Source organism: Mauremys mutica, chromosome 12 (genome assembly GCF_020497125.1).
Source record: "Mauremys mutica isolate MM-2020 ecotype Southern chromosome 12, ASM2049712v1, whole genome shotgun sequence".
Classification (NCBI taxonomy): Eukaryota; Metazoa; Chordata; order Testudines; family Geoemydidae; genus Mauremys; species Mauremys mutica.
Genome location: NC_059083.1, coordinates 37,405,847 through 37,433,611, shown reverse-complemented (window position 1 = coordinate 37,433,611; position 27,765 = coordinate 37,405,847). Strand labels below are relative to the sequence as shown.

The following is a 27,765-nucleotide window of genomic DNA, read 5'->3' as shown; positions in this document are numbered from 1 at the left end:
AATAATAAGAAAACATTCTGATTTCACTTAAACTTGTGTAAATCCTACGTATTCTGGAAAAATATTCAAAGAATTTTAAAAAATTACTTACTGTGTTCGATCTGTGGATGTATCCAGAACTGGGTGGACTGGGGGATGGGAATGATATCACATCAGATGTAGAGGAAACTGATCTCTGAACATGGAGAGAGAACCAATACCGTTATTATTTAAAAAAAATAACAAAAAACAAAACAACCCCCACCAGAAAATAATGCTGTTTCTCTAACACACACTCTTTGAAACTTGTCAAAAGGTTCTAGCTCTCAGCCTGCCCTAATGGAGTCAACCATCAACTATCCTTAATAGATTGCGTATCTCTTTATATACCTATAATTGAAAATAATCTATATCGTATATGCTACTGTCTTCTTAATTGCTCTGTTCAGGCAAAATAAAAGTGTTTGCTTCAGGGAGGCTAATTTCATCTGCTCAGAGGCAGCCTTGGGACATGATCTTCAGAGAAATCCACAGACTTTCTCAGGAACTTTGAGTGCTTTGCTTGTGGAGTCATTAAATAAATAACTCAAGAGCCAGTCCTCAAATTCCTATGTTCCCATGTGGGTTTTGTGAACTCATACACCTACCTTCATAGAGTTCCTCTGCACTGAATTCTGAAAAAACTTCACATGCTCGTGCCTTGTGTCAAATCTCCTTCCATTATTCTTGGGTCTTGTCCCAAAAAGAGTTGGCTGGACAACAGAGCACAATGAGACATATTCTTTTGCCGGCCAAAGAATACCAATAATACTTAGCTCTTATGTGGTGTTTTAAGAACATAAGAATGGCCATACTGGGTGAGACCAAAGGTTCATCCAGCCCAGTATCCTGTCTGCTGACAGTGGACAATGCCAGGTGCCCCAGAGGGAATATGCTAACAGGTAATTATCAAGTGATCTCTCTCCTGACATCCATCTCCATCCTTTGAAAAACAGAGGCTAAGGACACCATTCCTTACCCATCCTGGCTAACAGCCATTAGTGGACTTAACATCCATGAATTTATCCAGTTCTCTTTTAAACACTTTTATAGTCCTAGCCTTCACAACCTCCTCAGGCAAGGCATTCCACAAGTTGACTGTGCACTGTGTTAAGAAGAATTTCCTTTTATTTGTTTTAAACCAGCTGCCCATTAATTTCATTTGGTGACCTCTAGTTCTTGTATTATGGGAATAAGTAAATAACTTTTCCTTCTCTAGTTTCTCCACATCACTCACGATTTTATATACCTTTATCATATCCCCCCTTAGTCTTCCCTTTTCCAAGCTGAAAAGTCCTAGCCTTTTTAATCTTTCCTCATGTGGGACCCATTCCAAAACCCTGATCATTTTAGTTGCCCTTCTCTGAACATTTTCTAGTATCAGGATATCATTTTCTGAGACGAGGAGACCACATCTGTACGCAGTATTCAAGATGTGGGCTTACCATCAATTTATATAAGGGCAATAATATATTCTCAGTCTTATTCTCTATCTCCTTTTTAATGATTCCTAACATCCTGTTTGCTTTTTTGACTGTCTCTGCACACTACGTGGACATCTTCAGAGAACTATCCACGATGACTCCAAGATCTTTTTCCTGATTCGTTGTAGCTAAATTAGCCCTCATCATTTTGTATGTATAGTTGGGGTTATTTTTTCCAATGTGCATTACTTTACATTTATCCACATTAAATTTCATTTGCCATTTTGTTGCCCAATCATTTAGTTTTGTGAGATCTTTTTGAAGCCCTTCACAGTCTGCGTTGGTCTTAACTATCTTGAGCAGTTTAGTATCGTCTGCAAACTTTGCCACCTCACTGTTTACCCCTTTCTCCAGATCATTTATGAATAAGTTGAATAGGATTGGTCTTAGGACTGACCCTTGGGGAACACCACTAGTTACCCCTCTGCAGTCGGAGAATTTACCATTTATTCCTACTCTTTATTCCGTGTCTTTTAACCAGTTCTCAATCCATGAAAGAACCTTCCCTCTTATCCCATGTTTGTTGACCTCTTTAAAGAACTCTAATAGTTTAGTGAGACACGATTTCCCTTTCCAGAAACCATGTTGACTTTCGCCCAACCATTTATGTTCTTCTAGGTGTCTGACAATTTTATTCTTTACTATTGTTTCGGCTAATTTGCCCGGTACTGACGTTAGACTTACCGGTCTGTAATTGCCAGAAACACCTCTAGAGACCTTTATAAATATTGGCATTACATTAGCTATCTTCCAGTCATTGGGTACAGAGGCCAATTTAAAGGGCCCTAGTTAATAGTACCGCAACATCACATTTGAGTTATTTCAGAGCTCTTGGGTGAATGCCATCCAGTCCCAGTGACTTGTTAATGTTAAATTTATTAATTCCAAAACCTCCTCTAGTGACACTTCACTCTGTGACGGTTCGTCAGATTTGTCACCTAAAAAACTGGCTCAGGTTTGAGAATTTCCCTAACATCCTCATCTGTGAAGACTGAAGCAAAGAATCCATTTAGTTTCTCTGCAATGACTTTATCATTTTTAAGCACTCCTTTTGTATCTCAATCATCCAGGGGCCCCACTGGTTGTTTAGCAGGCTTCCTGCTTCTGATGTACTTTTTGTTATTACCTTTTTTCAATTTTTGGCTAGCCATTCTTCAAACTCCTCTTTGGCTTTTCTTATTATATTTTTCCATTTAATTTGGCAGTGTTTATGCTCCTTTCTATTTACCTCACTAGGATTTCACTTCCACTTTTTAAAGGAAGTCTTTTTATCTCTCACTGTTTCTTTTACATGATTATTAAGCCATGGTTCTTTTACTGTGTTTCTTAATTTGGGGTATACATTGAACTTCGGCCTCTATTATGGTGTCTTTAAAAAGCGTCCATGCAGCTTGTAGGGATTTCACTTTAGTCACTGTAATTTCTGTTTAACTAACCTCCTCATTTTTGCATGGTTCCCCTTTTTTAAATTAAATGCCACAGCGTTGGGCCGTTGAGATGTTCTTCCCACCACAAGGATGTTAAATGTTATTATACTATGTTCACTATTCCCAAGCAGTCCTTTTATACTTACGTCTTGGACCAGCTCCTGCGCTCCACTCAGGACTAAATCTAGAGTTGCCTCTCCCCTTGTGGGTTCCCCTACCAGCTGCTCCAAGAAGCAGTCATTTAAAGTATCGAGAAATTTTGTCTCTGCATTTCATCCCGAGGTGACATGTTCCCAGTCAGAATGAAATGGGATGTAGCTTACCCTAAATAACTATTTAAGAACTGTGGCCCAGATCCTCAAGATATTTAAGCATTTAACTCCCATTGAAATCAGTAGGAATAAGGTACCTAAATACCTTTGAGGTTCTGGGCCTGCATTTCTGATTCACTTCCATGTTTTCTTTTTGTGTGACTCCAGGTAAATATCTCCCACCCTCACCCTCTCTCCCTCAGACTCATGCTGGCATTATTGGAGCAATTTTATAGTCTTCTTTCCCTGCTGTTAGTTCAATGGAAAATTCTCCCTAAAAATCAGTGGATCTAACACAAAACAGAGCATCAGAGCCAGATCATCCACTCACTTGCACTGGTTTGACACAGGTATCATTCCATTGATCAGAATCTTGCACCATGTGTACACAGTATGTGTCTGATTTTCAGAGGAGCTGAGAGAATCACAGCAGTGGTCAAACCACATGGCCCGGATCCTCTCCTTGTGTAAATCAGCACTGATTTGAATTGAGTAATGCTAGTTTACACCTGCTGGGGATCTGACTCAATTTGACCTGGAAAATCAAGGACTGTAGATGCCAGTTTTTCATTTTCTTGCCCTGGGCTGCAATCTAGTAGACACTTTTCAGAGTAGCAGCCGTGTTAGTCTGTATCCGCAAAAAAAACGGGAGTACTTGTGGCACCTGAAAGACTAACAAATTTATTTAAGCATGAGCTTTCGTGAGCTACAGCTCACTTCTTCGGATGCATAGAATGGAACACACAGACAGGGGATATTTATACATACAGAGAACATGAAAAGGTGGAAGTATGCATACCAACAGGTGCATACTTCCACCTTTTCATGTTCTCTGTATGTATAAATATCCCCTGTCTGTGTGTTCCATTCTATGCATCCGAAGAAGTGAGCTGTAGCTCACGAAAGCTCATGCTTAAATAAATTTGTTAGTCTTTAAGGTGCCACAAGTACTCCTGTTTTTTTTTCTAGTAGACACTGTGTTTCCTTCTTAAAGATGCTTTACATTTACTTTCTTAAAATAAGTGCTAAAAAATCCTTTCCTTTTTCAGAAGATTTGTTTCCCTGAGTCAGTCGAGTTTGAAAGTGTTTCACTGTCTTGAAACACAGGAAAATAAAATAAAGCACAAAATATCTGCCATTCCCTCCTCATGCACCAGACATCCTCTGCAGGAGCAACAGCAACAGACTCGAGGTGCCCACTCACACTTTGATCTTGTAATCACTGAGGCCAGATTTCCAAAGGTGTTTAGGCACATAAAGATGCAGCCTAGTGGGATTTTCCAAAGCACCTAAACTGATGAGGTGCCTAACTCCCATTGGATGGTAGGTGGCTAACTTGAATAGGCACTTTTGAAAATCCCATTAAGGCTCAGTTCCTCAAAGGCATTTAGACACCTAACTCTCATTGATTGCAATGGAAGTTAGGTGTCTAAGTGTCCGTGAATTGACCTCAGGAGAGAATCTTCATTTATTTCTTCAACTGAGCACGTGTAGCCCAATACATAGGGACTGTTTCCAGTGTACTCAATTTGTGGACTGAGGGTTGGATGGCAGGAGTCCCACCCATGGGCACACCCACTTCTGGCCCACCACCTAACCCCTTGTTCCCTATTCACACCTGTTCACCAGTTTGGCATAGGATGGCATTAGGGCAGGACCCAATCTGTCTTTTAACCTGTTATGCCAGTAACCAGTCACACCAGTGAAGGATCATCCTTCAGATGGGAAAAGTTTTATTCAACTTCTCAAAAGGGATTTCCAAAGGGGCTGACTAACTGGATGGTGATTTTCAATGGGAATTGGATGCCCCTTTGAAAATCCCAGCAACTGTTTCCCAGTGACAAACCCAACTTTGCCGGGGAACCCCAGTCATGCATTTGTGGACCAGGACCCCATTGTGCTAGGTGATTAACCAAACAGTGGCCCCTACCCCAAACAGTTTACCATCTAATTAAGACAGCATGAAATCACCAGTATAAAAACATTATAGGACAAAGCAGAAAATCTCTGGAGTTCACTAGGGCAGACTGTAATGGTCTTACTCACATGAGTTGCAGCATTGACTTAAATTTTACCCCATGTGGATAAAATTATATACATTGGCTTGGCAAAATTTGATGGGTAATAACACTGTTTACTTTTAAGTTTTTCTTTTTATTTAGATCCATTTAAATTTTCGCAGTTGTGGGAAATTATAGGGGGTGGGGGTGAGAGGAGGAGTGGCCAGGCAATTATTTATTGGCAATAGACATTCAGATTAAAAAAGTTAAGCTTTATAAGCTGTTATAACGCAAATTGTCAAATGTCACAATACCCACATCTAGACCCATGATTATATTTTATTGTTGTTTAGGTTGCAATTGTTAAAGGTGTCTAAGAGATAGGCCCACAAATCCTATCAACATTGAATCAGGTTTTGGTGCCTAATTCCTTTAGACTCCCTGGAAAAGCCAAGCCTGATTTTAGTACCTAAATTCCTTTGGCTTCTGGACCATAGAGCCTTGTCAAAATTTTGTAATAGAGCTAGAAAGATGTCAAATCATGTGAAAGATAATAAGATGTTGTGTAATTTGCATCATTGTGTTGACAGATGTGACAAAGTATTATCACAGCTTTCCAGTCACGTCCAAGACTTCTCCAAGTTTTCAGAGAGTCTTATCAACATTTTCTGAATTGTAAAAAAAGTGATGTCAATGCTTGTGGAGCTCCATCAAAAGTGCTAGAGTGCTAAATGTCAGAAGCAAGTATCTGGGTAAAATGGAGAAATATATCATATCAGGCTAGTTTATATACACAAACAACGAGGGCCTGATCCTCACTGAAAATAAGACCCACTTTCCATCATTTCAGCAGTGTAAAGGGGTCTTTCAGACCTTGTAAATTAGAGTCACACCCATTTTAAGGCCCATTTACACTGCCAAAAGAATTCAAAGTTGCCTTATTGTGAATGAGACTCAGTCCCGGTAATATAGTTTCCAAATTCTGGGCCAAATTCTGCATTATTATTATTAGTTGATTTTATTTAGATATCAGAATTGATTTATTTAATATTCATATGTTTTAATGGTTCACTTGATTTCCCCTCGCTGCCTACCTAAATCAATGATATCCAGGCCATTGGACAATAACATCATGTCCTACAAAAAGCCTTTCTCAATGTTTCCTTGACGTCTTTGTTCCTTAGAGTATAAATGAAAGGGTTAAGCAATGGTGTCACAATAGTAATGAAGACAGTGACAATTTTGTTCATGTCCAGTGAGTTCTGTTTAGAAGTCTTGACGTACAGGAAGATGGAGCAGCCGTACAATATAACCACAACGGTGAGATGGGCAGAGCAAGTGGAAAAGGCCTTTTTCTGTCCTTGGGCAGATGGGATTCTCAGGATGGTGGAGATGATGTAAATGTAGGAGACCAGGGTGACTGCACAGGAGCCCGGGATGACAATAAAGCACATAAAAATGTACACCATCTCAAAAAGGCGCGTGTCTGTGCAGGACAGTTATATACAACAATCTATGTCACAGAAGAAATGGTTGATGACCGTAGGGCTACAGAAGGACAACCTGCTGATCAGAAACGCTGGCACAGAAATAGTCAGGAAGCCACCTACCCATGAGCCAATGGCCAACTGAGTGGACAAGGTGTTGTTCATGATGGAGCTATAGCGCAATGGGTGGCCATATGGCCAAATAGCGATCATAGGCCATAACGGCCAGGAGTAGAAATTCAGTGCAGCCTAGGGAGAAGACAAAGTACATCTGCAGGAGGCAGCTGAGGAAGGAGATGGTTTTGGTTTGGGAGACGAGATTGGTAAGAGTCTTGGGGATGGTAGCTGTGGTGTACCAGAAGATGATGTTTCCTGTGAGTGTCAGGAGGTACATGAAGAAGAATAGCATGAAGAGTGAGATCTGCAAATAACGAGAGCCAGGGAACCCAAGCAGAATAAATATTTTTGAATGAGAATTTTTGACCTCGGATGTACAGTGGAGCAAGATTTGGCAATGATTTGCACCATTGTCAATACAGAGGACTCCCACTGCTTGCCCAATAAATCAATCCACCCACCTGATTTAGCATTTGGGCAGCTCTTCTAGGAAGCCCATCTAGTTTAGTGATTGCAGTGCTATATAAACTGAGGCTGGGAGTTTCAAAGGGGACTAAGCCAATGGGAGTTGAGCACTTATCTCCCTTTGACTCATTTAAAGTCGCAAACTAAAAAAATCAAAATTAAATTGCATTTGATTTATTAATAGTGGGTTGGGTTCTTCTCTCATATAGAAACAAATAAGTAAGTAGATTACTCATGATTAGGTTGTGGAAACTCCAGTGGAATTCTTCCAAATTTAAACCAACATAACTCCATTCCCTTCAGAAGAGCTACCCCTCATTTACATGGAAAGGAGAATCATGCCTATTGGTTTCAGCACAGTAGCTTTTGATTTAGGCCAGTGACAATATGATGAGAATGAGACTCAATGTACTAGGGGCTGATGAGAAATGACAGATCAGACAATTGAGGCCTTCCCTGCATCCACCCAAAATGAAGAGCATAGACACTAGCAGAAACTTGACTGGACTTTGGCTAAGTAAGAACTGAGTAAGAATCTCAGGAGTTTGCGCTGAAGTCAATGGGGTATCATGGCCCAAGTAACAATATTGGGCCAGTAAGCTGGGATTTTTAAAGGGGCCTAAGGGAGTTAGGTTTTCAGTGGGACTTGTGCACCTAACTCCTATAGGCTCCTTTGAATATACCAGCCTAAGTGAGTACAAAGTAAATAATGAATGAGAAGAAAATAAATAACTAATAAGGACTGAGTACACACCAAGTAAACTTTCTCTTTACCTCAAGGTTTGTCCACACTGCATGCTTCTTTTGGCACCATGTAGAGTACAGACATGGGTAGCCTTCTAGCATGGGAATAAATCACAGTGTAGCTGGTGAGGCACAGCTTAATGGAGTGAAGACACCCCTGAAGCCTGTTTGTGTGTTCTCAAGTTTGGAACCCACACATCTCTATTCACCCAAGGAGTGCTGTCTACACTGCTATTTTCAGATGTGTTGTTTCCTGCTGCCGCCCCACCACTGAAGGGTGAGGAGTGGGGAAGGGGCAGTGTCACCATGCAGACTCACCCCTGCAGCACCTCCTGATGGTCTCTCAGGGAATTAGCTTGATTTCCAGCTCAGAGTACCCTCTGCAGGCCGGTGATCCACCTGACTGCTTGCTGTTGGCCCCCATGTCCCTGCCTGGACCCGGTGCTCCTTTTACCTGGGGTGCTGCCCCTTGGCAGTAACCCCTTTCTCTCAGAGTCTCCCCCTCCCAGGGGAACCCCAACCCACTATCCCCACCTCGCCTCAGTGTATGGCTACTGCTAGTCATCGTCTAGCCCCACACCCTGGGGCAGACTGCAGTATCAGCCACTCATCACTGGCAAGGTTGGGTTTGTATCTGCTGCCTTTGCCTACCCCTGGGCTGCCCTCTGCAACCCACAGTGCCTATTGGCCCTGTACTAGGCCACAGCAAGGGCCTTTCCAGGCTGGAGTCTCCCCAGCTCCCCTGCCTTTCCCCAGCCCTGCTCCACTCAGGTTCTCCGTCTCCCTGCAGCCAGGCCCTTCTCCCTCTACAGGCAGAGGTAGACTGTTTGTTCCTGGCGTCCCTGGCCTTTTTATACAGGCCAGCTGTGGCGTGATTAGGGCATGGCCTAGCTGTGGCTGCTTCCCCAATCAGCCCAGCTTTTAGAGCTGCAGCTTTCAGGCCCTCCCAGGCAGGAGTGGTGGTCCACCCTGCTACAGGTCCCTATACTGTATAATGGGCACTAGGGGCAGCAGAGGGTGGGGGTGGGGAAGGGGTGGCTATACTGTATAATGGGCACTAGGGGCAGCAGAGGGTGGGGGCGGGGAAGGGGCGGCTATACTGTATAATGGGCACTAGGGGGAGCAGTGGAGCTTGTATCCCCAGTGAGCTAATAGTCACTTTATCTAACTGTCCATCCATCCAAATGTCCATCTAACCCTCCGTCTGTATATTCATCTATCCATCCACCTATTTTTTTTCTGTCTATCTGTCCATCAGGATGTTTAATTTTTTCCTTCTTCCGCTATTTATCCATCCAATTATCTATTATTGTCAGATGCTACCAGTGTGGTGCTCTGCTCTGTTCAATGTTGATAACAGTTGGCTGTGTGCGTGTGTTCCCCCTGTGTGCTGCCCCGGCTTTGCAGATAGCTGACACAGCAGACCTCGAGAGAACCCCAATGACCACAGACTCCGATAAGGTATGAAGGCACTCGGCCAGGTTAATGTCAAACGAAGCATAGTAATAGTTCCTCACAGACTCTACAGAACATACTACGAATATGTGCCCCCTGACAATGGACCGGCTCAGTCAGTGGAGGGTCTCTCCACTGCCCCGTAGGCCAGACAAAGATGTCCACTCAGGGATGCATTCTTATACACAGGTACAAACAGGTTACGCATTACTGAACGCAGCGAGGTACAGCCCTTCTACGCATTAGGGTGCTGCCTATCTCCTGGTACAGGCTGGTTCAAACAAACAAGTCTATCCATCATATTGTCTATCCACCATATTGTCCTTTTGACCCTGCCTTTAGGCTGGGTCTGCCTGTTCCTTGTTATCTCTGTGGGATGTGCTCGTACCGGGCTGTTCTGGCACACATTCTTTAACAGCCTTCCTCTTGTCAACTTGTGTGAGAAGGGCCTGCCTCTGGCTCACAGCCTAACTTTGCTTTATGTTAGCAAGGTCTTGACCATTACTTCAGTTCAGGCCTCAGCCTCATACCGGGCCTGTGATACCAAAGGTTTATGTCTCCGGGCCTCACATTACTACATATATCATTGGTCTGTCTAACTGCCCACCTATACATCTGTGAATCTGCCTTGCAAGCCATTCATCTGCCAAATTATCTCTCTGCTTGCCTGGCTAATTTTTTTTTTTTTACATTTCTATCAATCTATCTATCATCACTAATGGACCCCCCTGTGGAAAGTGGACTTAAGTGGGAAGCAGCTGTTGAGTGGGTACATGTTACAGTCATAGGCACTAATTTCACTTTAAAGCTATATCCTGATTTTTGGAAACTAAGGAATATTCCTTCTCATTCTGTGTGCTGCTAATTTCACAGGCAAAGCAGGTGGGAATTGGAACTGACAAGAGGCTCACAGTGTGAATGTAACACTCTGACAAAGGGCAGAATTGGCAAGGGGATAGACCTTAACAAGAGCAACCTCAGTCCCTGGTAGCTGATCAGAGAAGTGGCAATGAAAATTCTGCCCATAGGGTATAAGGTGTTTGACCTTAAGGATGCAGCTGTTTCTATATGTCTGATAACAGAACTGGAGTGATGGTTCCCTAGCCTGAAGGAACCCTGATCAATTTCATTTGGAGCATGTTAATTTCACCGATGCTTTGCTTAGGATAAAAATACTAATTCAAAAAACAAAACAAAACAGAAAAACCTGCTTCAATATGTGCTCATTAAAAACATCCCTGTTAGCAACACAGTAACTAAAACAGTCTCTCCAATTAGCCATGTAGCACCTGTGACTCTGTAGAGATTAAGAGGAGGACACATGGGTCATTATATCTTCACATGCCTCAATCGGGACTCTGAGAAATATCAGTTTAGACCTGGACGCTCTTTGGAGATCTGAGAAATCTCTCAAGGAATCAAGGGCCAGTGGCAGAAGCAAAGTTACTCTCATTTTAATAGGTCCCACTGAGGGCCATTAGAATGGAAATGTTGGGAAATGCAGGTCTCAGTGACAGTCTCATCAAGGGTGATTAGAAAAGAAAGTCAGAGGCATTGATTGAAGTTAAACAAAGGAAGGGAAGAGTTTGTTCCTATGTCAAATAGACCCCTATGGGTAAAGTGAACAGGGTCAAGCTGTTCATTCCCAGCCCCTGTGAAAGGTGATCCCTTCCTTCATCAATTCCATCAGACTCCTAGGTAGTGAGGGAATGTAAGCGGGGGGCGTGGAGGGGGGGGGGGAGTTTGCAGTGAAGCTGACATGTAAACAAACTTCAGATTCCCACTAGGTTAGCAAAGGCAGCCCAGCCCAGAGGCAGGTAGCAAAAGGTAATTCCAGGTTTCTAGGCCTCAGTGACAGAGATCAGCCAATGCACCAGGGTTGTGACAGGCATTACTGTGCTGACTACAACCCCCAGTTCTGCCGATGCCCTCAGTCCTAACCCACACCTCCCCCTCTACTCCCCACCCCCAATATTCCATCTCTGGGTTCCCCCCGACACAGAGCTCTGGCCGTGCACACCCATCCTGACCCACAGTCCTCCTTACTATCCGAGCCCTGGGCTCCCCGCAACTCTGTTCATGTGTTCAACCCTGATCTGCAGCACCCTGGGCTCCCCCTGTGATGGAATGCTAAACTGCATTGTACTGCTCAGCAGGGACATTGCCCTGTGTGTGAAATAATTTGTTTAAGCTGACCTCAGCCATACCTGGCAGAGCATTGAAGGATCTTACAGTGAGCACACCTGGTGTGTGCCTTGCTCTGAAGGAAGCTCTGTAGCCAGCTGTGGCAGGGTGCTTACCCTGCTCCTGCCCTGAAGGGCTTAAAACAGGCCTGGGGGAAGGTTGTGGCTGGGAGCTACTAAGCTGGGTTAATTGGGGAAGTAGCACCAGTCAGGCCACAGCTGGCCTGTATAAAGAGGCCAGGGGAGCCAGAAGGATCAGTCTCCCTCTGCTTGTAGAGGGAGAAGGGCCTGGCTGCAGGGTGCTAGAGACAGGGTACCTGAGTGAAGCAGGGTTAGGGAAAGGCAGAGGAGCTGGGGAGCTCCAGCCTGGAAAGACCCAGGCTGTGGCCTAGCACTGGGCTAAAAGGTACTGGGGGTGGCAGAGGGCAGCCCAGGGGTAGGCCAAGGCAGCAGTTCCGAACCCAACCTTGCCAGTGATGAGTAGGCTGATACTGCAGTCTGCCCCAGGGCATGAGGGCTAGACGATGACTAGCAGTAGCTTTATACTGAGACAAGGTGGAGATAGTGGGTGGGGGTTCCCCGGGGACGGGAGACCCTAAGACTGAGGGGATTACTGCTAGGGAGCAGCACCCCAGGTAAAGGGGAGGGACATGGGAGGGACATGGGGCCAGAGGACAGGTGGATCACCAGCCTGCAGAGGGTGCTCTGGAGCTGGAACCAAGCTAATTCCCAGAAGTCACCAGCAGGAGGCGCCGCAGGGGTGATCCCTCATGTATTCACCAGCCCATATCTGATACTGGAGCATGACCCATATTTGCCATGCCAATTTTGTGGCATGCTGTCTCAGCCATCTAATGGCCATACCCATTGTCATAAATAAACAGATCAGGGTTAAGGTCTCTTTTCCCTGGAAAGGGTTAACAAGCTCAGTAACCTGAGAAACACCTGACCAGAGGGACCAAGTCCAAGTCTACAGTCTAAGGAGGACTGTCTCTTCCCCCCTCCCCTTCCCCTGAATTTCCACAAGAGAAGGAATTAACCAAGTCCAAAGAAAAGAAAGAATTTATTAAAGAATAAAAAGAAAATACAGAATCTCTATGAGCCCAAGCTGGACACTCATAGGGTATAACCTTATCAATCTCTGGAGAGAATTCCCCCTCCCCCTTTCTCAGTAAAAGCAATATTAGTAAACAGGAATAAAGCATTTCCTTTAGCAAACACACAATTGCAAATATAGAAATCAAATCATAAGACTAATTTGCCTTTCTAATTAATACTCACTATTAATTAGTAGAAACTACTCCAGGAGAACTTGGAGACATGACTGTCCTCTCTTAGATCCAAAAAGAGTTCTCTGAGCAAAACAGGGAACACAGACAAAGGCTTCCCTCCACAGAGATTTGAAATTCCCCTGTCCCTTGATTGGTCCTCTGGTCAGGTGTTTCTCAGGTTACTGAGCTTGTTAACCCTTTCCAGGGAAAAGAGACCTTAACCCTGATCTGTTTATTTATGACACCCATAGTTTGTAATAGTCTACATTTCTTACTCTTCTTCTTCAGGGCTACAGACTCTGCCCTAATCTTACTGATTCCAGGCCACATTTCCCCACTTACCAAATGAGTGGTTGGGGTCACCAATGTTGTTAGTGCTGCAGAGTGTTGCTAAGGCTGCTAAGTTTTTCATGCTGCTAGTGTGGTGTTCTTGGAGCTCCAGTATGAGCTGCATGAGCAAAGAGTGCAGCATGCTGATTCAGCATACCTCCATGTTATTCATAAGAAAGACTGCAGGCTCAGTTTGGTGGTGAAGGCACTCAGCCAGGTGTATTGTCCATGAAGCATGGTACTAGTGTCCCATAGGAGCTACGGGTGCACTAACACACGATTCTGGGATTCCGTCATGGTCACTTCTGCTGATGAGCTTTGCGTGGTAACCTGTGCTGATCAGCTTGCCACACTGGCCAAACAGGAAATGAAATTCAAAAGTTCACGGGACTTTTCCTGTCTACCTGGCCAGTGCATCCGAGTTGAGAGCGCTGTCCAGAGCGGTCACAATGGAGCACTCTGGGATAGCTCCTGGAGGCCAATACCATTGAATTGTCCACATGACCCCAAATTCAACCCGGCAAGGCTGATTTCAGTGCTAATCTCTTTGTTGGGGTGGAGTAAAGACATCGATTTTAAGAGCTCTTTAAATCGAAAAAAGGGCTTTGCCGTGTGGATGGGTGCAGGGTTAAATCGAGGTAACGCTGCTAAATTCAACCTAAAATCATAGTGTAGACCAGGCTTAAGTGTCTCTGTGTTAAGCAGACTTGTTTCAGCAACTCTGACTCCAGCAGCCTCCTTGTAACATCACAACCACACTGTGGTCTCTACCAACCTTGGTTATTACTAGCCAAGTGACCCCAACACACCCCAGTCTCAAATTTCCCCCAAACCATCTGCCCTGAAATGTCCAGCCCTCTCCTGAAACATTTAGAGAAGTAATAATAAGGTCCATTGCTGCCTTAAAGAGACAAAAGCACAGCAAATTGTGGCTTTAGATATAGTTAACAATCACTTCAATTCAAACACAGCACTGGGTTGATTTAGATAAAAAATAAAACATGTTTATTAATGAAAAGAGAGGTTCCAGGTGAGTTCAAGCATAAGGGAAAGTCAGAAATGGTTACAAGCAAGCAAATAAAAATGAAAAACGCCTTCTAGTGATTCAGACCTAGCAAAACTGCAGTCTTGGTTCAAGGTAAGATTCTTACCACACTTCCTTGCAGCAAGATGTCTGTCCAATCCCTTGGTCAGGATCTCCCACTAAGTCCGCCAAAAAAATTGAATTTTTAATATCATAAGCCCCCCACCATGCTTCTAATGGGAGCTTAGTTCATCATTTCCTTCTTTATAACATTGGGAATAGTTCCGCTGAATGAAGATGGATATTCTTAACTGAAATATCCAGAGATAGGCCCAACCTGAGCCATTCAGGTCAAGAAGGTCTTGCGTTGTGGGGTTCTGACTCTGGTCCATCTCTAGAAACCTTGCCCTTGCTATGTTTGCCTGTGATTTCCCCCTGTCTGCTGGATGGTTCAATTTCCAAAAAAAAAAAGAGTCCAATGACTTAATGGAAGCTGGGAATTGAGTTCCCTTCTTGTACTGTGAGATGGTCTCTCTGGGTCAGGGCTGGTCCTTGGTCTCCGCTGAGTGTCCCAAAGGAGCTGATTAGCTCAGATGCATTGGTTGGAGGGCAGGGGGAGTCTCTGTTTTTTTGCACACGACCTTGAGAAATGTCATCCACTCTTTTTACAGGGGTCAGAAAGTGGATAGCTTCTGGGCACTGCTCTATTGGACTGATCTGAAGAAGGTCCCTATAGAGGAAGAGACCTACCTTGTTCCCTGTGCCCTGAGCCAGACAATCCCTGTTTACACTGAGCTCTCTGTGATAGTCACATGTGAATGTGGTGTGAAATGAGACCTCGTTTGCTTCCCAGTGGCCAGTGTGGGGTGAAAGTCAAGAACTGTCACATTTTCTCAGGACACCCTGAAGCACCGTCTGCTCTCAATCCTTGCCCCCATGTTTAGCTTCTGCACAGTGTGCAAGGACCATCCCAACAGCTCAGGAACGCAGGTAGCAATAGCAACTAAAACAAGCAGACTGTGCGGGTTTCCTGAGAGCCACCTATGGGGAGCACACTGCTCCGGTTATCCCTAGTGGGGCATTGGAGTGGATTCAGGAGGAAATAACTCAACTGAATGGGCTGGACACATCCCTGCTGCAAGTGGGATTTCATCTGTAGAGTTACACCAGGAAAGCATTTGGCCCCCATGGGCTTAGGGAAGACAACGTAATTGACTCTGTCGTGCCCTCTAGAACTGTAGCTGAAATAACGCACCAAAGAATGTAAAATGATAAAACTGACTTAGCATTGCTCCAAATCTTAATGTACATTTTGACGGCCCTGGGATGCCTACCAGAGACTCTGCATCTGCTTGTCTTTCCCTTGCCCGAAAGTTTCAGCCACTCCAGAAAGTGAATATTTATATATTTAAGTAATAAAAATGTAAAGCTCTGGCAGTGGCTTCTCCCTACCCTATCCCATTCTGTGCAGAGAGCTTCAGCCATTCCCAAGCTGGCACCTCGTGAAATTTGTTCTCCATATCAAATTCAATCCTTGATCTCTCTTAAGAGACTGACCAGTGTGGTGCCGATCACTGCGCACAGAGGGCCAGTTTGCACGATATGTCCTTCTGCCCACAAGGAACTGACTGGGACGTTCAGTTAGTTACAGCAGCCCACCGAAAACTCAATGAATAGGCCAGGGCCTCTTATTAGCACATTGGTCTCAGTTTTCAAAAGCAACTGGAGATTTTTGGTGTCCAGGGTGAGACATCTTTAACTGCTCCTGAGCCACAGAAAGTGCTGAGGACCTGCCCTCTGAAAATCAGGCTCATTTTAAGGTGTCTCTTTTCTGGGGGGTGCCCACTTGAGTCACCCAAGTCACTAATAAGTTCTGAAAGTTTATACTAGCCCCCCTTTTCCCTGTGTTCATATTATTAAGGACCAGCTCCTTCCCAGGGGTACATTTATTGGTCTCAGATGGTGGAGCCCCAAATGCCCTAGTGAAAGTTCCTGTGTCCATTACAATCACTTGGCATGGCTGATTTCTCAGGAGACATGCTGTCCAGATCGTGTGGGTCGTGAGGTCTAGGTTTAATTCGTGGGTCTGCTGCAGACTCACTGGACGAGATTGGCCCCATTCATTTCTCCCTGAGTGCTTCACTCTGTGCATTATCCTGTTATAAGCAGTACTGAGGAGAGAAATCTCGGGCACCAAACCTTCTACCTCCTAAGCCACATCACGAGACAGGACTTTACTTTCCAGACACTTCTTTGCTGAACAGTGCCTAGAGCAGTCCTTCAGTCCCCGAATCTCCAAGCCAATCAGAGTCAACATTCAAGGCCTCCTTGGTCAATGAGGAGTTATAAGAATTGCAATCGCCGTTCATGTTTTATTTTTTGGACCATCTTCCTCAGTAGAGGAAAGGGTAGAAGTGCATCAAGTAGGTCCTGCAATCAACTGTCCAATAAGGCATCTGTCCCCAGTGCTCTGGGGTATGCTTCCCTTGTTAAGTATGTTGGCCTCTTTGCATTCATATGATTCGCAAACAGGTTAGTTGAAGGAAGGCTGAACATCGGAATAATGAGATCACAAACCTCTTGATTCAAGTACCACGCAGAGTTGTTGACCTTGCACCTGCTGGGTTGACCTTGCGCCTTGTTGCAGAAATGTTGCCAAGGTGACCTTTGGCATAGAGTGCCTTGAGAGAAAAGAGGAATTGTTCTGTCCACCTCATTATTTCCCTTGCTTCCATGTGTAGCACCAGACTTCTTGTTCCCCTCCTTCTCCCCGGCTGTTTAAATATGAAACTGTAGTCATATTGTCTGACTGAACCTGGATCTGGTTCCCCCTGAGGGTGGGCTGGAACTTTTGACCACTCTCCAATCCAGAAGGTTTATGCTGTGAACATTTTCCTCCTAGCTCCACAGACCCTGGGCTGTGTGGGTCTCTCAAGTGAGATCGCCCGCCCTCCAGCCTAATGTCCATTGTGAGAACTAAGGGGAATAGAAGGCAGATAGTCATTCCATAGCAGACATTGTCATGAACGGACCCCCACTGTAAAGAGTTGAATACTAGCTTCAGAACCCATACTTGATCTTTCATGCATTGTAGGAAGTTGTCCCACTGTCATAATCAAGGCTTGAAGATGTCTGATATGTGATTGTGCCCATGGAGTGATCCCTATGCAGGACACTAGAAGTCCTAGCAGTTGTAAGCCTCCTGCAGCTCTCAAAGATGATGCTAAATGCCTGGATTTTCAGAAATCTTCCCAATGATTGGTGGGTCCCTGCTACCATGGTCTTTATTTCCACCAATAGGTGAGTTATTCTGCTTGGGTGAAACCAGGGAACTTTTCCACTAACAAAGCTGTGCACCTGGAAGAGACTCAACATCTGAGAGGTGGCTTTGCACGCTGCTGATTTAGATTGAGCTCTGATCAGAATGTCATCCAGGAAAGGTTACAGATGAGCTCCCTGTGACCTGAGTCACTACTGGCCATAATTTGCACCCTTGTGGTCCATTACTAAGGAAGCATGCAGGGATATGGAGAAGGGACTCTCCTTTTATGTACAGAAAGGGTCCTTCCAGGGCAAGGTAGAGGCACATTTCCAGATACTGTTGAGTGGGGGAAGATTGCACAGCTGCCACTTCGGCTTCGGTGTGCTCTGTTTTGTTCTATGACTGGAGGAGTGTTAACGGAACACTTCGGCCTTGGCTATACTTGCGAGTTAGTGCACAATAAAGGAGACCCATGCGCTGGATATGAGTCAGCAGTGTGCCCTTGTTGCCAAGAAGGCCAATGGCATATTGGACTGTATTAGTAGGAGCACTGTCAGCAGATCAAGGGAGGATCAAGGGAAGTGATTATTCCACTCTATTCGGCACAGGTGAGGCCTCATCTGGGGTACTGCATCCAGTTTTGGTTCCCCCACTACAGAAGGGATGTGGACAAATTGGAGAGAGTCCAGTGGATGGCAACGAAAATTATTAGAGGGGTGGGGCACATGACTTACATGGAGAGACTGAGGGAACTGGGGTTATTTCATTTGCAGAAGTGATGAGTGAGAGGGGATTTGATAGTAGATTTCAACTACCTGAAGGAGGATCCCAAAGGGGGTGGAGCACGGCTGTTCTCGGTGGCAGATGACAGAACAAGAAGCAATGGTCTCAAGTTGCAGTGGGGGAGATCTAAGTTGGATATTAGGAAATACTATTTCACTAGGAGGACGGTGAAGCACTGGAATGGGTTCCCTAGGTAGATGGTGGAATCTCTTCCTTAGAGGTTTTTATGGTCAGGCTTGACAAAGCCCTGGCTGGGATGATTTAGTTGATGTTGGTCCTGTTTTGAGCAGGGAGTTGGACTAGAGGTCCTCCTGAGGTCTCTTCCAACCCTAATATTCTATTATTCTAACCTGAACTATAATCGTAACAGTGCTGCTGCACCACTATAATAACGGAGACAGTCCCTGCCCCAGGGAACTCACAGTCAAAGGACATGTCTACACTTAAAATGCTGCATCGGCACAGCTGCGATGCTGTAGCACTTAAGTGAAGACACTCCTATGTGAGAGGCAGTAGCTATGATGACCGGAGAAGCTCTCCCACCAACCTAGTGCTGTCTACACTGCAGGTTAGGTCGATATAACTACATCGCTCAGGGGTGTGGATTTTTCACACCCCTGAGTGATGTAGTCATACCAATATAGGTGTGTAGCACAGACCTGGCTTAAGAGAACTGTGGATGTGTGCAAGGGTTCTGCAAGGGTTGGGGTGCATTCTCAGAGCTGGAAGCATGGGGAGGGCTGGGTGAAGAGGCAATGCTGGGGTGTAGCAGGGTTGGATGGCACTGGCAGAGCTGGGGGTGCAGGGGTTGGGTACACTGACTGAGTTGGAGGTGCAGGGGTTGGGGTGCACTGCCAGAGCAAAGGGGTGCTGTGCCTCCCTCATTTGAGCCCCCACCTTTCCCCACCTACCAACCCTTCCCATTTATCCCCCTACCAATAACACCCTCCCCTTGTAAAAGAAGCAAAAAGAGTCCTGTGGCACCTTATAGATTAACAGACGTATTGGAGCATGAGCTTTAGTAGGTGAATACCCACTTCCTCGGATGACATGCATCCAACGAAGTGGGTATTCACCCACGAAAGCTCATGCTCCAAAACGTCTATTAGTCTATAAGGTGCCACAGGACTCTTTGCTGCTTTTACAGAACCAGACTAACATGGCTGCCCCTCTGATACGAGAAGTAATTATGTGAAGTTAATGAAGGAACAGCCCATTCCAGGCCAGCTGAGACTCTGGCGCCATTAGGCTCTTAGCTATTGTAGGTCACATCTGTTCTACTAATTTATATTTTATTTTGCCATCCTGTGGGAAACGCCTTTGTGACTCATGCCCTGCCTTGTTTTTAGCCAAGGGTCCTTCCAGGGATGCTGCCATCATGTGAGATTCAGGGCAGGTGATGTTTCCCCTCTGGAGGGTTAGGACCAGTTAGTGCAGGTTGTCAGGGTGGCTTGCTCCAGAGGTGAGATCAGAGCTGGGCTCACAGCCCTGTAGACTGGATTCAGCTATTTAGCCCCAGAACATGAACATCCTGGACTGTGACTGTGTCTGAAGTATACACAAGCCGGCATCAGCTCTAGAGCTGGGAGGGGCTTTCAGTCCTTGATCCTATTTAGTCCATCGCCTCTCACCCAAGCCTGCCCTGGGAGGGAAGAAGGGAGCACCCATCTGTGCTAGGAAGTGCAGAGAGATGCTGCAACTCAGAACATGCAGTGAAGGGGCGTGACAACAGCGTGAATACAGTGATGGGGGCATGGAAGAGAGAGAGAATCAAACAATCCTGACAGTCGGTGGATGGATAGATAGATAGATAATGACCAATGATTCTTAACATTGCAAGATCAAATGCACTGCAAATTGGGATAAAGAAGACGGGCAAGAGCATATTTGGATACAGACTGGCTAACCTAGTGAGGCCGGCTTTAAACTAGGTTCAACAGGGGCAGGTGACCAAAGCCCACAGGTAAGTCAAAAACATGGAGACCTGGGAGAAGGGTAGGAATCTGGGGGGAGCACTGGCTGCTATAGCAGAAATAAGGGAGAGACAAGACAGAACTGGGGGTGGGGAATCAAATCAGTATCTTAGATGTCTGTATACTAATGCGAGAAGTATGGGGAATAAGCATCAAGAACTTGAAATGCTAGTAAATAAACACAACTATGACATAGTTGGCATCATGAAAACTTGGTGGGATAATACACATGACTGGAATATTGGTATAGAAGGGTACAGTTTGGTCAGGAAGGACAGGCAGGGAAAAAATGGAGGAGGCCTTATGTATTAAAAATGTATACACTTGGACTGAGGTTGAGATGGAAGTAGGAGACAGACATGTTGAAAGTCTCTGGGTAAGGATAAAAGGGGTAAAAAACAAGAGCGATGTCATGGTAGGTCTACTACAGACCACCTAACCATGAAGAAGTGGTGGATGAGACTTTTTTTAAACAACTAACAAAATCATCCAAAGCACAGGACTTGGTGGTGATGGGGGACTTCAGCTACCCAGACATCTGTTGGGAAAATAACACAGCAGAGCACAGATTATCTAACAAGTTCTTGGAATACATTGGAGACATTTTTTTATTTCAGAAGGTGAAGAAAGCTACTAGGGAAGAGACTGTTCTAGATTTGATTTTAACAAATAGGGAGGAACTGGTTGAGAATTTGGTTGAGAATTTGAAAGTGGAAGGTGGCTTGGGTGAAGGGGATCATGAAATGGTAGAGTTCATGATTCTAAGCAATAGCAAGAGGGAAAACAGCACAATAAAGACAATGGATTTCAGGAAGGCAGACTTTTTAGCAAACTCAGGGAGTTGGTAGGTCAAATCCCATGGGAAGCAAGTCTAAGGGGAAAAACAATTGAAGACAGTTGGCAGTTTTTCAAAGAGACATTATTAAAGGCACAAGAGCAAACTATCCCACTGCGAAAAAAGATAGGAAGTATGGCAAGAGACCACCCTGGCTTAACCAGAAGATCTTCAGTGATCTAAAAATCAAAAAAATAGTCCTACAAAAAGTGGAAACTAGGTCAAATTACAAAGGATGAATATGAACAAATATCACAAGTGTGTGGGGACAAAATTAGAAAGGTCAAGGCATAAAACAAGATCAAACTAGCTGGGGAAAAAGGGTAACAAGAGAACATTCTACAAATACATTAGAAGCAAGAAGAAGACTAAGGACAGGGCAGGCCGATTACTCAATGAGGGTGGAAAAACAATAACAGAAAATGTGGAAATGCCAGAGGTGCTTAATGACTTCTTTTTTTTGGTTTTCATCAAGAAGGTAGATGGCGATTGAAAGTCTAACATAGTGAATGCCAGTAAATATGAGGTAGGATCAGAGGCTATGATAGGGAAAGAATTACTTAAACATGTTAGATGTCTTCACGTGACCAGGGCCTGATGAAATGCATTCAAGAATACTCAAGGAGCTGACTGAGGAGATATCTGAGCCATTAGCGATTATCTTTGAAAAGTCATGGAAGAGGGGAGAGATTCCAGAAGAATCCAGAAGAAGGGCAAATATAGTGCCAATCTATAAAAAGAGAAATAAAGACAACCTAGGGAATTACAGACCAGTGAGCTTAACTTCTGTACCCAGAAAAATAATGGAGCAAATAATTAAGCAATCGATTTGCAAACATCTAGAAGATAACGAAGTGATAAGTAACAGTTAGCATGGATTTGTCAAGAACAAATCATGTCAAACCAACCTGATAGCTTTCTTTGACAGGGTAAAAAGCCCTTTGGACAGGAAAGAAGATGCAGATGTGGTATATCTTGACTTTAGTAAGGCTTTTGATACTGTCTGGCATGACCTTCTCATAAACAAACTAGAGAAATACAACCTAGATGGGGCTACTATAAGGTGGATGCATAACTGGGTGGAAAACTGTTCCCAGCCAGTAGTTATCAGTGGTTCACAGTCATGCTGGAGGGGTGTAACAAGTGGGGTCCCACAGGCATCGGTTCTGAGTCTGGTTCTGTTCAATATCTTTGTCAATGATATAGATAATGGCATAGAGAGTACACTTATAAAGGTTGCAGATGTTACCAAGCTGGGAGGGGTTGCAAGTGCTTTGGAGGATAGGATTATAATTCAAAATGATCTGGAGAGACTTGAGAAATGGTCTGATGTAAATAGGATGAAATTCAAAGAGGACAAAAGCAAAGTACTCCACTTAGGAAGGAAGAATCAGTTGCACATATACAAAATGGGAAACTACTGTCTAAGAAGGTGTACTGTGGAAAGGGATCTTGGGGTCATAGTGGATCACAAGCTAAATATGAGTCAACAGTGTAACACTGTTGCAAAAAAAGCAAACATCATTCTGGGATGTATTATCAGGAGTGTTGTAAGCAAGATTTGAGAAGTAATTCTCCTGCTCTATTTCATGCTGATTAGGCCTCAACTGGAGTATTGTGTCCAGTTGTGGGCGGCACAGTTCAAGATGTGGAAACTTGGAGAAAGTCCAGAAAAAAGCAACAAAAATTATTAAAGGTCGAGAAAACATGACCTATGAGGGAAGATTGGAAAAAAAATGGTTTGTTTAGTCTGGAGAAGAGAAGACTGAGAGGGGACATGATAACAGTTTTCAAGTACATAAAAGGTTCTTACAAGGAGGAGGGAGAAAACTGTTCTAAACCTCTGTTTAAATTGCAACCAGGAAGGTTTAGGTTGGACATTAGGAAAAACTTCGTAACTTTCAGACTGGTTAAGCACTGGAATAAATTGCCTAGGGAGATTGTGGAATCTCCATCATTGGAGATTTTTAAGAGCAGGTTAGACAAACACCTGTCAGGGAGAGTCTAGATAATACTTAGTCCCGCCATGAGTGCAGGGGACTGGACTAGATGACCTCTCAAGGTCCCTTCCAGTTCTATGATTCTATGAGTCTATGAAAGTACGTTTTCTATTGCAATTAAATGTGTTAGATTATTAATATACAGGTAAAATTTAATATCAGAACTATGAATTGCCATTAGAACTCTTTAAGACTTTAACTTTCAAATTAAGCAGACATTTGAGATAACATTTAAAAAAAATTCATCAGCAAAAATTGACTTTTCATTGAGGTTGTGAGAACCAAAAACTGTTGGAAATTCAAAAATTTTAGTCATAATAAAAAAATGCTTTCATTTTTATGGCCAGCAGAGAAAATGTATTCAACTGAAAACTCAATTTTCCTTTGAAATAAAGCAGAAAGTGTCTGACTACTCCTAACTGGAAACTTAGCTTTAAGCCAGGGTGGGGAACATGAATATTGTCGAATAACACCACAATTTCCAACCTATTCCCTCTATTGCCAATTTTTTTTTATGTCTTTCAAAGCTGCAGGATAGTAAAACTAAGTAAGTAGCAAAGTTGGTGGCCCACAGAATATGTTTTAAACATCCTAACCTCTCTAAACTGAAGCCCAGAGAGTTGAAGTCCCCAGACAAAGCCGGTCTATCTTAATCCTACCCAAGGACATATAGGAGGTTGATGGAACTAGAACCCAGCTCTCCTCTTCTACCATCATAGCCTCTGTCCCACACTTCTGCCTGCTAAACAAAAATACTGTCCACACATGCACAAAACATACACATAGGAAGAAACAGTCCATCCCCAAAAGAGTTTACATTCAAAGTAGACAAGACAGACAAATGGAGGGAGGGGAAAGAGAGGCAGAAGTGACTGCCCCAAGGTCACAGTGAAGGTCAGTGGCAGAGCCAAGAGTAGAACCCAAGTGTCTTGACTGCCGCTGACCTGCACAGTACAGACATAAAGTTGCAGAGGGAAACAATGCACCCTAGCAGTAACTGAGCAATGCTACCAGCCCATAATCGCCCAGAGATGGAAATGCAGCTACGATTTGGTGCTATAAATCAATGTGTAAACAGGCAGCTGGCTGTCTGTGTGGTGTTGGGATGGAATCATCACAGATGAGCTGCCATATGGGACTCCGGATAAGTCTACGCTGCGTTTCCCAGGAAAGTGGGAATCAGGCTGTGTGGGCATTTTAGTTTCATAGCCAAGTTATCAGCCTGGTGTCTGTAGCAATAGGGGCAAAACGTTGGCTAACATTGTTGGATTTGGGTTGTACTTTGTTCCAACCTCCATACTGCATTTGATCAAGCCACATATTGGGCCAGATTCTCTGATGGTGTAAACTGACCAAGCTACATTGACTTTAATGGAGCAATGCCAATTTACACTCCTGTGATAACACACCAGAGTAGTGCTCTGTTTGTGAGCGTTGAGGAACACTAGCTACTCCAGTCAATAGAATTAACAAATGCTGTGCACCTTTGACATTCACATCATGAGAGATTATGGAGAGGGGAATCAGGGTCACTCCGTCTCTCACTATAAGCCTGACCATTACCCTTGTCTTTCCCTCCACAGGCAGGACACGATGAACTAAGAAAGAAAATGTCCAACCAAACCAACATAACAGAGTTCCTTCTCCTGGGATTCTCTGACGTTTGGGAGCTGCATATATTACACTTTGTGGTGTTTCTAGTGATTTATCTGGCAGCCATGATGGGGAATCTTCTCATCATCATGGTTGTAGCCCTAGACAACCACCTTCACAGCCCCATGTGTCCTGATTAATTTGTCCATCCTAGACCTCGGCACCATCTCTGTCACTATCCCCAAATCCATGGCTAATTCCCTCATGAACACCAGGTCCATTTCCTATTCTGGATGTGTGGCCCAAGTCTTTTTCCTCGTCTTCTTTGCTGTACCTGACTTTGCCTTACTCACCATCATGGCGTACGATCGATATGTCGCCATCTGCAAACCATTGCACTATGAGACTATAATGAACAGGAGAGCTTGTGTCCAAATTGCAGCCAGTGCCTGGATTAATGTAATTGGCTATTCTTCATTGCACACCAGGAACATATTTGCAATCTCCTTCTGTGGTGGTAACGAGGTGGATCAGTTCTTCTGTGAAATTCCCCAGCTACTCAAGCTCGCCTGCTCTGACACGTACCTTGGTGAAGTTGAGGTACTCATCTTGAGTACATGCTTAGGCTTAAGCTGTTTTGTTCTTATAATTCTGTCATACGCTCAGATTTTCCAAACAGTGCTGAGAATCCCCACTGAGCAGGGTCGGCATAAAGCCCTATCCACCTGCCTCCCTCACCTCATTGTGGTCTCCTTGTTTGTTTCCACTGGCATCTTTGCTTACCTGAAACCCACCTCCAGCTCTCCATCAGGTCTGGATCTCATGGTGGCTGTTCTTTACTCCGTGCTGCCACCAGTGATGAATCCGATCATCTACAGCATGAGGAACAAGGAAATCAAAGCTTCCCTGAGGAAACTCACTGTCTGGAGGTTATTCAGCAAGAATAAAGTGTCTATATTTCTCTTAGGAACATGGATTTTATCTGTGTTTCTTTACAAACACAATCCATTGATGACACTTTGTTATTGTCCCCTTAAGAATATGCTGTATGATTTTTTTTAATGCAAAATGCTGTTTTTATAGTGGTAAATCCAGACTTGCTACACTAAGTCAATGGAGTTATTCTAGGTTTATACCAATGTAAGTAAGATGTCCATTAACATGTCTCCAGTCATAGGGAAGGAGGCGGGGGGTGGGGTGGTTAGTGGATTACCGATTGTTGTAATAAGCCATAAATCCAGTGTCTCTATTCAGTCCATGATTTTTGGCATCTAGCAACATTATGAATTTAAGCTCCCTTGAAGGTGTTGTGCAAATTTCCATTGGGAGAAGGACTGAGCGATCAGCTATAGAATTTTTTTGCAGATATAGAATGATCACTTTATGAAAAGTGTTCACCCACAGGCACTAGGGTGTTTTTGTCTTTATCACTTTCCTGTGTGAGTTCATTCAAGAGCGCGGTGATTGTTTGGTTTCACCCACATAATTGTTATTTGGGCATTTAGTGCACTGGATAAGGCACATCACATGTTGTAATAGGCATGTGTAGGACCCATGGATCTTGACAGATGTTTGGTTGGGGGTGATGATCATCATAGCAGTGGAGATATGTCTGCAGGTTTTATATCTGTTCTGGCAGGGTTTGGTGTCGCTTTGTGTTGGTGTGTCCTATTCTGTGGGGAGCCTGCTTCAGAGGATGAGCTTGGAGAGGTTGGAAGGTTGTCTGAAGGTCAGAAGGGGGAGTTCTGGAAAGATTTCTTTCAGGACGTGGTCCCCATTGAATATAGATTGTAATTGTTTGATGATACCCTGTGTCGTCAACAGGCGAATTCACCTTGAATGGTCCCTTGAAATATGTGTTAACTATTTGCACTAAACAATCTGTTCCAATTTGTATTTAGCTGTAATCCTCTGAGTACATTTCCTAGACCTGAAGAAGAGCTCTGTGTAAGCTTGAAAGCTTGTCTTTCTCACAAACAGAAGTTGAGGAATAAAAGCTCTTACCTCTTTCACCTTGTTGCTCTAATATCCTGGGAACAACATAGCTACAGCACCACTGCATAAATCAGTGTTGTGTTTTTCTTGAGGTTGTTGAAAGACTTATTTAAGAGGAAGGTTTTGCAATGTTTCCTAAAGACAATCAGACTCTGGATAATGAGGCCAAATTTTGATCCCATTCAAGTAACTGGAATTTAGCCACTCACTTCAAAGGAATCATGATTTGGTCAGTGGCCAATACACACAAGGATCCAAGTGTGGATCCAGGCAGCTTGGAGAAAATGAATGCAACAGAGATATGAGGGTGAGATTCCCATCTCAGCTAAACCAGAGCGGATGCAGAGTAGCTCCATTGACACCACCAGTTTAATACTGACAAGGTCTTGGACCAAAGACACGGGACTAAGTTCAGTAGTAACATAAACTCTGGTACAAGTTATTTATCATGGGTCATTTTGTTATAATATTGGTGTGAATGGGAAAATGCCATCACTTGAACCGATCTTGTATTCCATATGCCATCCAGTGTAAATCTAGTCATATCCAAACTGAGAAATGATCTAAGAAGTTGGCCTGTTATTAGTATTAGAATACCATCTTTGTGCATGGTTGTGTACACTGCATATATGACAGACAAAGGCGGAGTCTGAAATTAGATAGAGAGAGAGAGGACCGTTCTTTGTCCTAACACACAACCTAATTGTGTCATACTGATAGATTTCTATTTGATTGTGAATTGATAGATAGATAGATAAGGCAAATTATTGAGACTCATTTCCTATTCAAGACTATCCCCAGATCATGATTTTCTTATAAACATTAATTATTAAATATTATTTACCAAAGTATTTCTCTGAGGGTACGTCCATACTACCCGCCAGATCGGCGGGTAGCAATCGACTTCTCAGAGTTCGATATATCGCGTCTCATCTAGACATGATATATTGAACTCCGAATGCGCTCCCATCAACTCCGGAACTCCACCACCGCGAATGGCGGTGGCGG

At 44.0% G+C, this 27,765-nt stretch overlaps 1 protein-coding gene and 1 pseudogene across 1 annotated transcript; one reads left to right on the top strand and one right to left on the bottom strand.

Moving 5' to 3' along the window:
* Positions 1–6,370: 6,370 nt before the first annotated feature.
* LOC123346741 lies at positions 6,371–25,121 on the bottom strand (annotated as a pseudogene).
* On the top strand, positions 25,120–26,749 carry LOC123346740 (olfactory receptor 14A16-like). The gene is made up of 2 exons (XM_044984204.1): positions 25,120–25,691; positions 26,743–26,749. Exons 1-2 carry the CDS (start codon positions 25,120–25,122, stop codon positions 26,747–26,749), a joined length of 579 nt encoding a protein of 192 aa, XP_044840139.1.
* The last annotated feature ends 1,016 nt before the right edge of the window (positions 26,750–27,765 follow it).